The 14,972-nt window shown below is 38.2% G+C and overlaps 1 protein-coding gene across 7 annotated transcripts in view; it reads right to left on the bottom strand.

Annotated features, from left to right (window-relative positions):
- RNF38 (ring finger protein 38) overlaps positions 1 to 14,972 on the bottom strand; it is a 120,107-nt gene that overhangs the window by 21,548 nt on the left and 83,587 nt on the right. For all 7 annotated transcript variants that reach the window (XM_065907980.1, XM_065907979.1, XM_065907984.1 and 4 more), the window contains 2 exons: positions 13,236 to 13,429; positions 3,399 to 3,612 (listed from right to left, as the gene is read on the bottom strand). In XM_065907980.1, coding sequence (XP_065764052.1) covers positions 3,399 to 3,612; positions 13,236 to 13,429 — 408 coding nt within the window. The remainder of the gene's footprint in view (positions 1 to 3,398; positions 3,613 to 13,235; positions 13,430 to 14,972) is intronic.

A 14,972-nucleotide genomic window follows, 5' to 3' on the forward strand; every position in this document is an offset into this window, starting at 1 on the left:
CATATATACATATATACTATGCACATAGTATAATGTACAGTATAATGAACCCCTGTATCTATCACACAGCCTCCAAAACCACAAGACCACATATCCAATCCACTCCTATGAACTCCTCCCTTTGTATACTTTGTTGAATTCTATAAACCTATCGCTTCACAAATATTTCAGTACTTATTTCTAAAAGAGAACACTTAAAATAACCATCACAGCCAATATCAACATATCTTAACGAAAAGTTCCTTAAAAAAAAAATGAAGTCAGTGTTCAAAACTTCAATTGTATCATCAGTGTTATAAATGATTTTCTTTTAACTTTCTCTTCTGTTTCTCAATCAGTATCCAAGAATGGTTCACATACTGCAAACAAAAACAAAGTCTCTTTAAATTTATAGTTGCCACTTTCATCTCTTCTCCTTACCCTCAATGCCCCAGCTTCTATGTTGAAAAAACTGGGTTGTTTAGTATGTTTTTTTTTTAAATTATGCTGACTAGTATAAAGAAATACAACTGATTTGCTGTATTGTTGCTTTAATAATTTGGGATCTTCTACCTGTATGAAGATCTCTCTGCAGTCACTTATGAGGCTATTTGCTCTTCTCTTATTCTTACCCCCTTTTTCCTATCATCACTCCTGGCCTGTTGTTGTCTAGTCAGGGCTGACTCTTTCACGGCCCCGTGGACTGTAGCCTGCCGGGCTCCTCCGTCCATGGGACTCCCAGGCAAGAGTACGGGGATGGGCCGCCATGCCCTCCTCCAGGGGGTCTTCCTCACCCAGGGACCGAGCCCACGCCTCCTGCACTGCTGGCGGATTCTTTACCACTGAGCCACCTGGGAAGCCCCCGGTCCTGGCTTAGCGTCCAGGACACTGAATAGATGCAGTGATAGTGATCACCCTGGCTTAGTCCAGGTATCAGCAAGAAAGCACTCTTAAGTTCTACCGTTAATTATGTTGCTTGAAACGTCATGTGAACTCGCTGTGGATCTATTCCTATTAGTTTTCATTTATAGTCTTTCTTTCCTCGTGTATTTGGTAACTTTACTACTTACTGTCCTTGAAAATTTAGTTGAAAAAATTCTTTGAAAGCTAGAATGAAGATTTCATCCTCCAAAGAGAATATGCATGTTTTCTAGGCCCTTGCAGCCCCAAATACTTTGACTAATTTCACAGTTGATGTGAATTTGACTGCAAATTATATTTGGTGCCAGTTATTCTTATTCTGCTGAAGCTTCAACACTTTGGCCACCTGATGTGAAGACCCAACCCACTGGAAAAGACCCTGATGCTGGGAAAGACTGAAGGCAGGAGAAGGGGGTGACAGAGGATGAGATGGTTGGATAGCATCATCGACTCAATGGACATGAAACTGAGCAAACTCTGGGAGATGGTCCTCAATCAAGGTGAATGCTCTCAATAACCTGACTGACAGCTCTAGAAAATAAAACTCCCTTTTTCCATTTTAAGATCTTTTACTGGATATGATGGCAAAATTTTATATTTTTGCATCTATTAACAAAATAAAACATTTTCCCTTTATACTGAAGATTTCCTAATGTCGAATTTACCCTGCACCATCAGGATAGACTATTTTACTATAACACTAGCTATCGTTTATTATTTAAAGCATCTGCATCTGTACTCAAGAGGGAAACCAGCTGAAAGGTTTCATTTGTTGTATTGTCTATTAGGTTTTATTATTAAGGAGCTTCACATAACATACTTGGAAAATTTCTATCTGTGGCTATGATCTAGGACAGTTTAAATTGGAACTTTTCAGTTCTTTATAGAAATGAGAATTCAGATGTAGTCTCTGAACAGGTTTTTAATTATGCCTTCAATTTCTTCCATAGCTGCTGGTCTGTTCAGGTTTTCTGTATCTTGCACTGTCCCAGTATTTACATATGCAATTGTTTCATTTCCCAATATGTAGACTCGGGCTTCCCAGGGGGCTCAGCATTCCATGTCTTGTTTGCATCAAGCTTTGTGGTACAGGTTATACATATGCGGGCTCCGACAGTGAAGAATCCACCTGCGATGCTGGAAACACAGGCTTGATCCCTGGGTCGAAGATCCCTTGGAGAACGGCATGGCAACCCACCCCAATATTCTTGCCAGGAAAATTCCATGGACAGAAAAGCCTGGTGGGCTATAGCCCATAGGGTCACAAAGAGCTGGACATGACTGACGCAACTGAACATATGTAGCCTCAAGTAATACAACATAAATGAGACACACCTCTCCCGAAGACTTCACCTTTTCTTTGGTTCCACCTCTGCCTACCTTCTCTATCCCTACACTTTAGTAACCACCCCCTCCAAGCCTAGTGTATCTTTCTCCATATTTCTCCCTATGTTCAGAGTTCTATGTATACAAACATTTAATTGTCATGTTTTACAAAACTGAACGTAACACTTAATTCGATTTTGCTTTTTCTTACTGAGCAACAGTGTGTAGGTATTCCTGGCATAATTGTAAGTAATTCTTTCTAATAGTTACAGTCCATGGTATGAAGGCATCATAGTTTATCCTATTATTCTACTAATGATAAGCAATCACTTCATTCTTTGTTTTTATGGATTTTCCTAGTTTAGACATTTCATATAAAAGAAATTATACAAACTTGGGCTTCCTGTGATCGGTTTCTTTTACACAGTATGTGCAAGATCATATTTTCTTTCAATTTTCACTATATGGTAGTTTGATTGTTTTTTATCTTCCAGTGCAGTAATTTCAAAAAAAAAGGAAAACTGAATGCTAGTCTGAGTTTCTTTCCACTGCAATTTCTGTTGTCTATAAACTTGGAAGATTTTTTTCCCCTAATCCTTAAAATCCAAGAACTTTGTAAGAATATGTCTAGATTTGTATCTCTGACCTCAGAAAATCATACAATTTTGGTCAATTTCTGGTCTGGCAAACCCTCTTCTCAGCTAGTTCCTCAGTTCCTGGCAGGAACAGAGGGAAAGAAAGCTCGGTACTTGTCATCTCAGTGGAGACCTAGGAAAACTTGTAAGCAAAGCTGCACCCAACTGTCTCGCCTACTGAACTACTCTAGAAGAAACTGGAAGGAAGCAAAAACAGGAGTATATCCTCAAACCATAAGCTGACTGACTGACCTCACTATAAATCCTCTATCAGTCATTTCAAATCAACTATAACAATGAAGTCATTCTGAGCTTTTATAACCCTGATCTTAATTTTTTTAAAGTTCAACTTTCTTTTAAGGAAGCTGTGTAGAATTTAATCTTCAATGAAGAACGATGAATTTATCTAAAATGGATTCATTTTAGGTAAAACTGTTTTCTTTTAGGTAAAAGTAATCTACAACAAAAAACAATCAACCTAAATAAGCTGCTACCAACTTGGAGCATCTGTATTTCCTGGATATTCTGTTACTATACCTGATCATGTATGTCAACCATTACTGCATTCTGCTGGGGTGGATGAGCAGCAGGGTGTAACAGACGGGGAGATACATTCGGAGGGTGGAAGGCTCGAGGTTCTTCTATTGCTTGCTGCTGTGCATAAGGGAGATGGTGATAATTTTCATCTTGACTAATGGAATTATGTCGAGACTGACGATCCCGTCTTCCTCTCTGACGCCTGACAGGAGGACTGTAATACAGTAAAAATGTCAAAAAGGTTGTTACGATGTTTACTGCTGTGTTCCATCAGGGTTCTGTACTGTCTCTCTTTGTAATCTATTAGCAGCATAAGCTAACATAGGCTTGAGTAATAAAGAATTGTTGTGGTTCATCATCAGCTCTAAACACAAAATAGAATGCATGCTTTTTAAAAAAATAACGGAAGAAAACAAAATCAATATTCGGCTCAGAGTATTTAGAAATCAATAGCCAATCACTGTCATTTTGGAGGTGGGGGTTTATTTGTATAAAATCGCCCTTTTTACAGATAAATATCAGTAAGTTCTTATGATTTAACTTACTATTCTGTCCCTTTTATTTTATAAACATTCTACAACAAATTTTAATCTGCATATATCTTGGCAGTAATCCTATTATGCCTAATGGGTATTTTATATTTGTCTGTCTGGCTAAGGCATATAGAAAATACATAGTTCCCACACGCCCAAGATGACAATTTTAAAAAGTGATTAATAACTAAAAAGCATTTAATCTATTTACAATTGCAAATAACTGAGTAACAATAAATACTGAGAATGAAAATGACTGTGAGATGGTGTCAGCATAAATACTCTAGCGATATACAGAATTTTTAGGTACAATTTGGCTACTGAAAGAAACCACTTTTACTCTCTATGCACTTGTCATCTACATAGTTAAACACAAATAACAGTTGTTATCCTAAGTAGACTTCTATTTTCCATGTCCCTTAATTCCACAATTCAGTTCCACTGCTTTCTACAAGGGCTCAGCATGGGTAACAATTCAAAACAACAGCAGGCCTCAATAAAAATGTACTCCACTTCAGGCACAAGAGGCGAAACAGCCCCCTTCTGGACACAGCTGCACACAGCCACCTCAGCAGTCTTCACTGAGGACAAGTCACCTTTCCCTTCATTGTTGCATTCTGCACCTCTAAATCTGTTTCTTCTATCTCTCAAATTCCCAATCTTAAAAAGAACAAGGGACATTTTTTTGTGATATTAATTCCTCCATGGTGCTCTTAATACTAACCCGCAAGGCTCCTGCTCCATTCACTGCTTCCTCTATCTTTATGTTCAGCATAACTGTTTTGCATTTCTGCTTCAAAATCGACAAACTATATTTCATTGATTTTCAGGTGCCATCTACCTTAGAACTTACTTTTATGTTTTATTTTGAGATACTTTTCGTATAGTCTTTGCATAACCCTTACCCAGCTCTCCCTCATGTTAGTATCTTCCATTAGAATACAAAAAATAATCAAAATTAAGAAATGAACCTTGGTATCATACTATTAGTTAAACAACACAATGTCTTCCAATTTCACCCAGTTTTTCTACCAATGTTCCCTCACTGTTTCATAATCCAGCACAAGGTCCCATTATTGCATAGTGGTCAAGCTTCCTTAGTCTTTGCCAATCCATGATAGCTCAGTCTTCCATGACCTTGATACCTCTGAAGACACACTTACTCTGCAGAATGAACCTTAACCCAGGTTTGTCTGATGTTTTCTCATGGTTTGCATGACGTTACGTATCACTGGAAAGGATATCAGAGTTGATAGGCCCTTTTCAGTGCACTGTATAAAGGGCCACATGACACTGATATGCATCACTCATGCATATGTATGTATTACCCATCACTTGGCTAAACAGGTTTCTGCCAAGACCCTATTTTCTTACTGTCCATGGGGTTCTCCAGGAAAGAATATTGGAGTGGGTTGCCAGGAGAAATATCAACAACCTTAGATATGCAGATGATACCACGATAATAGCAGAAAGTGAAGAGGAACTAAAGAGCCTCTTGATGAAGGTAAAAGAGGAAGAGTGAAATGGCTGGCTTGAACCTCAACAATAAAAATACTAAGATCACGGCATCTAGTCCCATCACTTCACGGCAAACAAAGAGACGGGGTAAATGGAAGCAGTGATAGATTTTATTTTCTTGGGGAGATACACTGAATCATGCAAATATTCTGCTTTTGCTAAAAGTTTGCCAATAACTTTAGATTGCATGAATGGACCTTCAGCAATCACTCTATTATGATATTCTAATGGTGATTTTCTACTCCCTTAATAACTTCCATATATATCAACTGCAATTCTATAAAGAAGAGTTGCTCCTTCTCTCTCACTTGTTTAGTTATTTATGAGTAGGGGCTAATGGATATTTATTTTATTCTTTAGGTGATAATCCACCACAGTCATTTTATTTTGTTGTTCAAATTATTTCAACTCTGTTCAGTGGGAGCATTTTGGCTCCTGTGATCTTCTACTATCGTCTTTATCCTTTTGAGTACTTCCTTAATATAGGGACCACAATGTGTACTAGGTTCATCTAGTATTTTCCTACAGACTCTGGGATTAACCAGTTCTCCAAAGGAGACTCCAAAGAGTCCTGGTTCCTTTAATTGCAGAATGGTATTTGAAAGCTAAGTGTGCTGACTGCTTCACTGTGTTGAGCCTAAGAGAAAAGAACAAGAAGATTTGTCTATGTATATGCACATATCTGTATCTGCACAACTATTTTAAAGGACCATTTAATGTATCACTAAAAAGAGGGAGAAAGCTGCCAATCAGACAATGCTACAGGCTTCCCTGGTGGCTCAGATGGTAAGGAATTTGCCTCCAATGTGGGAGACTTGGGTTCAATCCTTGACTCAGGAAGATCCCCTGGAGAAGGGAATGGCAACCCACTCCAGTATTCTTGCCTGGACAATTCCACAGACAGAGGAGTCTGGCGGGCCACCGTCCATGGGGTTGAAAAGTCTTGGACACGACTGAGTGACCAACACTTCACTTTATACCATCAATATAGATATATTGTGATGTGAAAAAACGTGCACTTTAAAACCAAAATACAAAATATACATGCCCAGATCACGAACAGATCATCTCCCAAAAAACACTCATCCTGTTCACAAACTTTAGGGGCCCCTTTTATTGTTATTTGAATCCATTGTTGCTTCTTGCTCTTACTTCCCTACTCAAACATAATCTCAGAAACTCAAAACTCACACAAATTAAGACCCAAGTCCTCATGCTGAAATGCATATTCCTTGACAATTTTGATCCCTATCTTTCCTGAATTTTCTCTTATTAAATGTTATGTATATGACTTTTCGGTAGAACATTTAGAAAGCATAATTATTTGAAAATCTAGAAATAAGAAACAGTGATAAAAGATGGACAAATATTTCTCAATTGACTTTTATATCAGTGATAGATACTACTTTATCACTTTGTTTTAGACATATAAACAGCACAAGGCTACTCCCTCCTGGTTCACTTACGTACCTTTGTTGGATTGAGTTTTCTAGACTACTTGCTGTTTATCTGTTTCATTGTGTGGAAGCTATATATACCAGTTTTATTCTTCCAGTGACTACACTTAAGATTTTTAAACATATACTTACATTAAAAAAAAAAAAATCTGGATTGCACATTTTTATTTCTCTCTGCTCTGTCCTCATTTTATGTTCAGATTTTTAAAAAAAAATTTTTATCTTTTTTTAAAAAGAGACTTTTAATCAAACTTAGCAATGTCTTTTTTCCTTTCCTAACCAAATCGTATTAAATCCTCCTTTCTGCATTTATTCTTCTACTTCCTAGGTAGAATACAGTTTTTAATAATTCTTTCAAAAAGGTTTTCTGTTTTAATTAGAAGTATAGTTGCCATACAATATTATGTAAGTTAGAAATATACAACATAGTGACTCAAAATTTTTAAAAGCTACATTCCCTCTATAATCATTATAATATACTGGCTATGTTCCCCGGGTTGTACAATATATTCCTGGAGCTTATTTTATACTTAATAGTTTGTACCTCTTAATCCCCTGTTCCTGTATTGGTCCTCACCTTTTTTCCCTCTCCCTGCGAGTCTTTTTCTTTCACTATATTCACCAGTTTGTTGTACCTTTTAGATTTCACATGTAAGTGATACCATACACTGTTTGTCTTTCTCTTGACTTATTTCACTTAGCATAATCCCAAGTCCACCCATTCTGCTGCAAATGGCAGAACTTCAGCCTTTTTCTGGCTGAGCGGTATTCTACTACACATTCTTTATCCATTCATCTGTTGTTAGACACTTAGGCTGTTTCCATACCTCGGCAAATGAAAACAGTGCTACCATGAACATCGGAGTGTGTATCTTTCTGAATTAGTTTTTTTCTTTTTTAAAAATATGTACCCAGGAGTGGAACTGCTGGGTCATACGGTAGTTCTATTTTTAGTTTTGTTGAGAAACCTCTATACTGTTTTCCACAGTGGGTGCACGAATTTACATTCCCAGCAACAGTGTGCAAGGGTTCTCTTTTTTCCACAGCCTCTCTCACATTTCCTTTTCATGTTCTTTTTGATAATAGCTGTTCTAACAGGGGTGAGGTGATATCTCACTGTGGTTTTAACCTGCATTAACTTCATGATTAGTGATGTTGAGTATCTTTCCAGGCATCTGTTGGCCATCCACATTTCCTCTCTGGAAAAATGTCTATTCAGGTATTCTGCCTATTTTTAAAATCAAATTGTTTTTCTGTTATGAGCTGTTTATATACATATGACAGTTAACTCCTTACCAGTTATATTATTTGCATATACCTTTTCCCATTCAGTATGCTGTCTTTTCATTTTGCTGTTGATGTCCTCTTCTGTGCAAAAGCTTTTAAGGTCAACTAAGTCTCAGTTGCTTATTTTTGCTTTTATTTTCTTTGCTTTAGGAGCCAGGTCCAAAAAAGTACTGTTTCACTTTATGTCAAAGAGTTTGCCCATGTTTTCCTCCATACTGAGTTTATTTCTTTACATGGTGTTAGGGAATGTTCTATTTTTTCCCATGTACCTGTTCAATTTTTCCAGCATCACTGAAGAGACTTTTTTCTGCACTGTATATTCTTGTCTCCTTTGTCATAAACTGACCATAGTACGTGGGTGTATTTCTGGGTTTTCTATCCTGTCCCAGTATCTATGTTTCTCTTTTTATGCCAGTACCACGCTTTTCTGATGCTTGTAGCTTTGCAATATAGTCTGAAAGTTAGGTAGCAAGTGATTCTTCCAGCCCTGTTGCTTCTTCTCAAGATTGTTTTGGCTATTTGGGTATTTTGTGTTTCCACAGAAATTTTAAAATTATTTATTCTAGTTCTGTGAAAAATGTCATTGGTATTTTGATAGAGATCGCACTGAATCTGTAGACTGGCTTGCACAGTTTGGTCCTTTTAACAATATTAATTCTTCCAATCCAAAAACATGGTGTATCTTTCCATCTGTTTTTGTCACCTGCCGTTTTTTCCATCAGTGTCTTTAGAGTTTTCCAGGTACAAGGTTTTCTACCTCCTTAGGTAGGTTCATTCTTAGATATTTTATTGTTTTTGATGCAATGGTAAGTTAGATTATTTCCTGAATTTCTCTTTCTGATAGTTTGTTGCTCATGTGTAGAAATGCAACAGATTTCAGTATATTAAATCTGTATCCTGCAAGTTCACTGAATTCATTGATGAGCTCTAGTAGTTTTCTGGTGGCATCTTTAGGATTTTCTATGTATAGTATTATATCACCTGCAAACAGTGATGGTTTTATTTCTTCCTTTCCATTTTAGATCCTATTTCTTTTTTCCATCTAACTGCTTTGGATAGGATGTCTAAAACCATACTAAATAAAAGTGGCAAGAGTGACATCTTTGTCTAATGCCTGATCTTGGAGAGAAGGCTTTCAGCTTTTCATTGTTGAGTGTGACATTAGCTGTGGATTTGTCACATATGACCTTTATTATGTGGAGGGATGTTCCCTCTATGCCTACCTACTGAAAAGTTTTAAAATCATAAATGGTGTCAAATTTTATCAAAAGCTGTCTCTACATCTACTGAGGAGATTATATGGTTTTTATTCTTCAATTTGCTAATGTGGTGTATCACAGACTAAATTGCAAATATTGAACAAAAATCCTTGCAACCCTGGGATAAATCCCTCTTGATCAAGGTGTATGATTAAGGGAAGATCTCTTATTCCTCAACTTTCTCTCTGAATGTTTATGCATATTCTTGAATTTCACCAAGATCTTGCTCAACACCTGTTTTTTAATTCCTAAAAATGATTTTTATACTATTTCTATAAAAACTGTTCCCTTCTATTGTTTCCATCTGGAAATATGATTAGATGTATTTATAACTGATGACTCTGTCAATATTTAAATTTCTTTCCCACACTTTCCATTTTTCCCTTTTCACATTACATTCTGGGAAAACTCTTTCACTTGATCTTCCAAGGACCAAGATGCTTTTTCTGCCTGTTCATTAATTTATCAACTAAGATTTCCAGTTGATTTTTAGGGATACAATCTCTTGTACTTCTCTCATGTTACACTTAATTGAAAATTATTCTTGTTTCTTAACTGTTTTAGTTATTTTATTAACTGTTACGTCAAGTTCTTCCTTTGAGTTTCAGGGACACTCTTTCACTTTGTTGGCTTTCTTCAAATGTTTGGTAAATTCCCAGTGCGCTCTTCTTTGCATCTGAAATTGTATCAGATTGTTGCTGAATACTGCATCCGCCTATAAACCCAACATCTGGCAGAAAAGCTGGCAGTTAAACTTACAGCTAGCCTGTAAGTACTAAGGAGAAGGACATGACAATCCACTCCAGTATTCCTGCCTAGAGAATCCTGCGGATGGAGGAGCCTGCTGGGCTGCTGTCCAAAGGGTTGCACAGAGTTGGACATGACTGAAGTGACTTAGGCATGCATGCATCGGAGAAGGAAATGGCAACCCACTTCAGTATTTTCGCCTGGAGAATCCCAGGGACGGAGGAGCCTGGTGGGCTGCCATCTATGGGGTCACACAGAGTCGGACACGACTGAAGCGACTTAGCAGCAGCAGCAGCAAAAGTACAGTACTCAAGTGAGAAGGAGGGAACAGATAACACACAGTGCTGGGCGTAACAAATCTGCAGCTTGTTTTCTAGGTGAGAGCTCCCTATTTCTCCTTTGTGTTCGACCGACATGGAGACTGATGCTTCTTTTCAACCTGAAAACTAGTTACTGCCATCCAGCAAGACACTGACATGCCCTTTCTGGTCCAAAACACATTTGATGACCTACAACTGTACTCCTAGGCTTTTATCTTAATGACATGCTTCCACATGCACACTAGGACTTGTGTACACACAGGGTCCTAACAGAACTCTTTTTATTACTATTACCCAACAGTAGGTGGGTACATAAACTATGATACATTAATTCAATGGAAGATTATATCACAATAAATGAACTACTGCTACCCACATTAAAAAAGACTTTAGTAAACAATACACTTACATGAATTAAACAGAACGCAAAACTGTGTTTTTAGAATGTGTTTACAGGTATGAAAAAGATGTACCAAGGGAGTTACGACAAATCACAGGACAGGGTTTATCTTCCAGGAAGGAGGGGTTCTGATGTTCTACTTTAACCTAAGTGTAGGGTACACGTGCGTGTTACCCTTTTTAAATGTACACTTGTTTTACAAGTTCTCCTGAATGTATGGCACATTTCACCATAAAACAAAAGAAAATATTACAGCAGGTGCTCAGGTGTTATTTCCTCAAGTTATTATATTTAACAGCTATGAAATATTTTACCTGGTTGGCATAAGATTATTTTACTTAAACGTTCCCATATAATTGGGTAATAATGCATCAGATAATGTGAAAGTTTACTGGTCTCGACAGAATATACCTCAGGAAGAGGTTTATCTTGTCTGATTTGGAACAACAAATGAAGGGTTTTAAGATCCCTTCAGGATTAAGTTACCTGTGTGTCAGTCACTCAGTTGCGTCCGACTCGTTCACCCCCACTGACTACAGCCCGTCGGACTCCTCTGTCCGTGGAATTCTCCAGGCAAGAATACTGAAGTGGGTAGCTAGTCCCTACTCCAGGGGATCCTCACAATCCAGGGGTCAAACCCCAGTCTCCTACATTACGGGCAGATTCTTTACCGTCTGAGCCAAAAATAAGTTCTTAAGGCTGCCCTAACAACGTATCACAGACTGGCTTAAATAACAGAAATTTATTTTCTCAAGTTCTAGAGACTAAATGTCCAAGGTCAAGGTGCCAGCATGCTTGATTTCTGCTGAAAGTTCTCTCCCTGGAGTCTTGTAAGGACACTAATCCTCTTTCATTAGGGACCTGTCCTGATGATTTCATTTAGCCTTAATTACTTCCTTAGAGGCCCCATCTCCAAATCCATCCACACTGTGGGTTAAGGCATCAGCCTATGGAAACATATTCAGGAAACATTCAATCTGTAACACCTTACTACTTCGAGATCATCAGTACTTCTTAGCTGTTTAGATTATAAACATCCTGGAAACATAAAGAGCTATCTCACTTCAAGGATGCTCTCTCTATATCCTTGGAAAAGGAAAGGTATGACCTCAGGCCACTACTAAACAGGAAGCAGCTCAGGAAACGTATTCCCTGGAGAAAAAAAAGCAAGAGCCAAGTCCCACATGGAAGAGAGGACTGAAAGCTGAACTAAACTTCATCGCTCCTCATATCACAGGGTCCTCAACTTGAAAGGAAACTGAATTAAGCCACAGCTGCCTTAGAGAATACAGAAGGAATATTTGTGGAGAGAGGCTATTCATTTGTAAGAATGGGATGGATAATAATGGAGTGAAGAAGAGACTGCTCATTCCTAAGACTTCCACTGATGTTGTTCAGTTGCTCAAGTCGTGTCTGACTTTTTGTGACCCCATGGACTGCAGCGCACCAGGCTTCCCTATCCTTCAACATCTCCTGGAACTCGCTCAAACTCATGTCCATTGAGTCGGTGATGCCATCCAACCATCTCATTCTCTGTTGTCCCCTTCTCCTCCTGCCTTCTATCTTTCCTAGCATCAGCGTCTTCTCCAAAGTGTCGGCTCTTTGCACCAGGTGGTTAAAGTATTAGAGCTTCAGCATCTGTCCTCCCAATGAATACTCAGCACTCTTTTCCTTCAGGATTGACTGGTTTAGTCTCCTTGCAGTCCAAGGGCCTTGCAATAGTCTTCTCCAGCAACACAGTTCAAAAGCATCAATTCTTTGCTGCTCAGCCTTCTTTATGGTCCAACTCTCACATCCATACATGACTACTGGAAAAACCATAGCCTTGACTATACAGACTTGTTGGCAAAATAATGTCTCTGCTTTTTACTACACTGTCTAGGTTTGTCATAGCTTTTCTTGCAAGGAGCAAGCATCTTTTAATTTCACGGCTGCAGTTATCATCTACAGGGATTTTAAAGTACCATTGTAAATTATAAAATGCATTTTTCGGTAATATGGATTGAAGGTTATTAGCCCACAAAAAGTCTTAAACCTTGAGGTAGTTGAATTCATATATAATGGTATGGATTGATTTTAAGTAAATCACTTGAGCTTCTTATTATACAATTTCTACATCTGTCAACCCCGAGCGAAATGAATTATCATGATGTAGTGTGGTAGATTAAACAACGTGTAATGTTGTTTGTGTGTGAGTGTACAGACATAAAGGTGTTGATATATTTATAAAATGTCTACAAAAAAAAATGGTTTCTGATGTTTAAAAAACACTCTACCAGTGACCAAAGATTTAATAAGTAACAATAACCAACTAACCTTCTTCTGTTGCGTGCAGGTGTGTTGCATCGTTCCCCTGAGAAGTGATGTTGGCTTGGTCGAACTGAAGGGGGCTGCCTATTTGATGTCATCTCCCATGGTCGCATTGGTGGAGAGGGAGCTGGTGATGCTGACGTGTAATCGAAGACTGAGTGAGAGAGGCGCTGTCTCTTGGGGCTTGGACTGTCTTCACTCTGCCGATGCAACAAAATCAACCAACAGGGTAAGACTCTGAAAGGGCTTTTGCGCTACTGTTTACATGCATAGATGTCTAAGTACGTTTACCTCCAAGCGTAAAGGAGGGAAAAGATACACTATCAACTCAAATTAAATATTTATAAAAGATGTGAGGGGTGGGGTAAGAAAGACAGATCAAATGCAAAGTTAACTCTTTCTTTAAAATCATCATAAAACGAATCAGGTAACAACATACATATATGATAGGGTAATAAGCAATTTGCATTGTACTTGACTGAGCATCCCAGGGGGCTCAGTGGTAAAGAATCCACCTGCCAACGCAGGAGATGCAGGTTCGTTTCCTGGGTTGAGAAGGTCCTCTGGAGAAGGAGATGGCAACTCACCCCAGTACTTTTGCCTGGGAAATCCCATGGACAGAGGAACCTGGCGAGTCATAGTCCATGAGGTCACAAAAGAGTTGGACAGAACTTAGTAACTAAACAACAAATGGCACCTGACCACCTCTTTGAAACTCCCAATTTTAACTGAAATTCTACTATGCCTTCCCATAGTTACTAGTTACTCTTTTAGGCACTAATGTGCAGCTGAGAGATCCATTTAGGAGAGGGTACAATTTAAGCAGGCCTGTGATTTGACTCTAAACCACACCTGTCTACCTCTTTATTCCCATTGTTTTAAGGCAATTACATTTTTTAAAGCAATTATGTGGACAAAGTAAGATTTACTTAAAACATTAAAAAACAGTCGATTTATTTCATCACTTCTTAACTAAAATATCATAAAAAGATATCTTGGGGAAAGACATTTCAGGTAGATCATCAGAGTGGTGGATAATTCAAGCTTTCTTGCTCACTAGCTACAAAATTGGTATGGATAACTTATTTGAATTATTAACTCTTCAGGATTCCTCACACAACTCAATCTTCCAATTGAGTTTCACCAAAACTGTCAATACTGTAAGTTAACAGTCTGATGAGGGCCATGTGTTTTCTAATAAGAGCCTCTCCTGTCTCCAGTTTACTCCTGCAAATTCTATCTGGGTATCAGAGTATTTTGGGGCATGCAGCTGTGCCATGAGGATGTGGGATCGTAGTTCCCTGACCAGGGATCAAAACCACACCTCCTGCATCAGACGCGAAGGGGCTTAACCGGGGACCACCAGGGAAGTCCCTAGAGCACTTCTGATTGGCACCTGCTGTTAGAACAAAAATCATGTTAATATTAGCTAAAGAATACATGAGGCTACACACTACAACATTAGATTTTAAAATATAAAGCATATAAAACAATTGATTAAACTGATAGAAATGAAGCAACTGCTTTGGATCTTTCTAAATTATATTAAGGAATACTATAATTCAAATTTGCCATTATAGCAAAACTAGGAAGTAGTTTTCTGAACCATATACAAGTTTCTTGTAATTTTCCTCACCATACTAACTTTATTTATTCCTCTAGTTAAGTGAAAGTCGCTCAGTCGTGGCTGACTCTTTGCGACCCCATGGACTATACGGAATTCTCCAGGCCAGAATACTGGGT

The sequence above is a fragment of the Muntiacus reevesi genome, chromosome 17 (assembly GCF_963930625.1).
Source record: "Muntiacus reevesi chromosome 17, mMunRee1.1, whole genome shotgun sequence".
In the NCBI taxonomy this organism is placed as follows: Eukaryota; Metazoa; Chordata; class Mammalia; order Artiodactyla; family Cervidae; genus Muntiacus; species Muntiacus reevesi.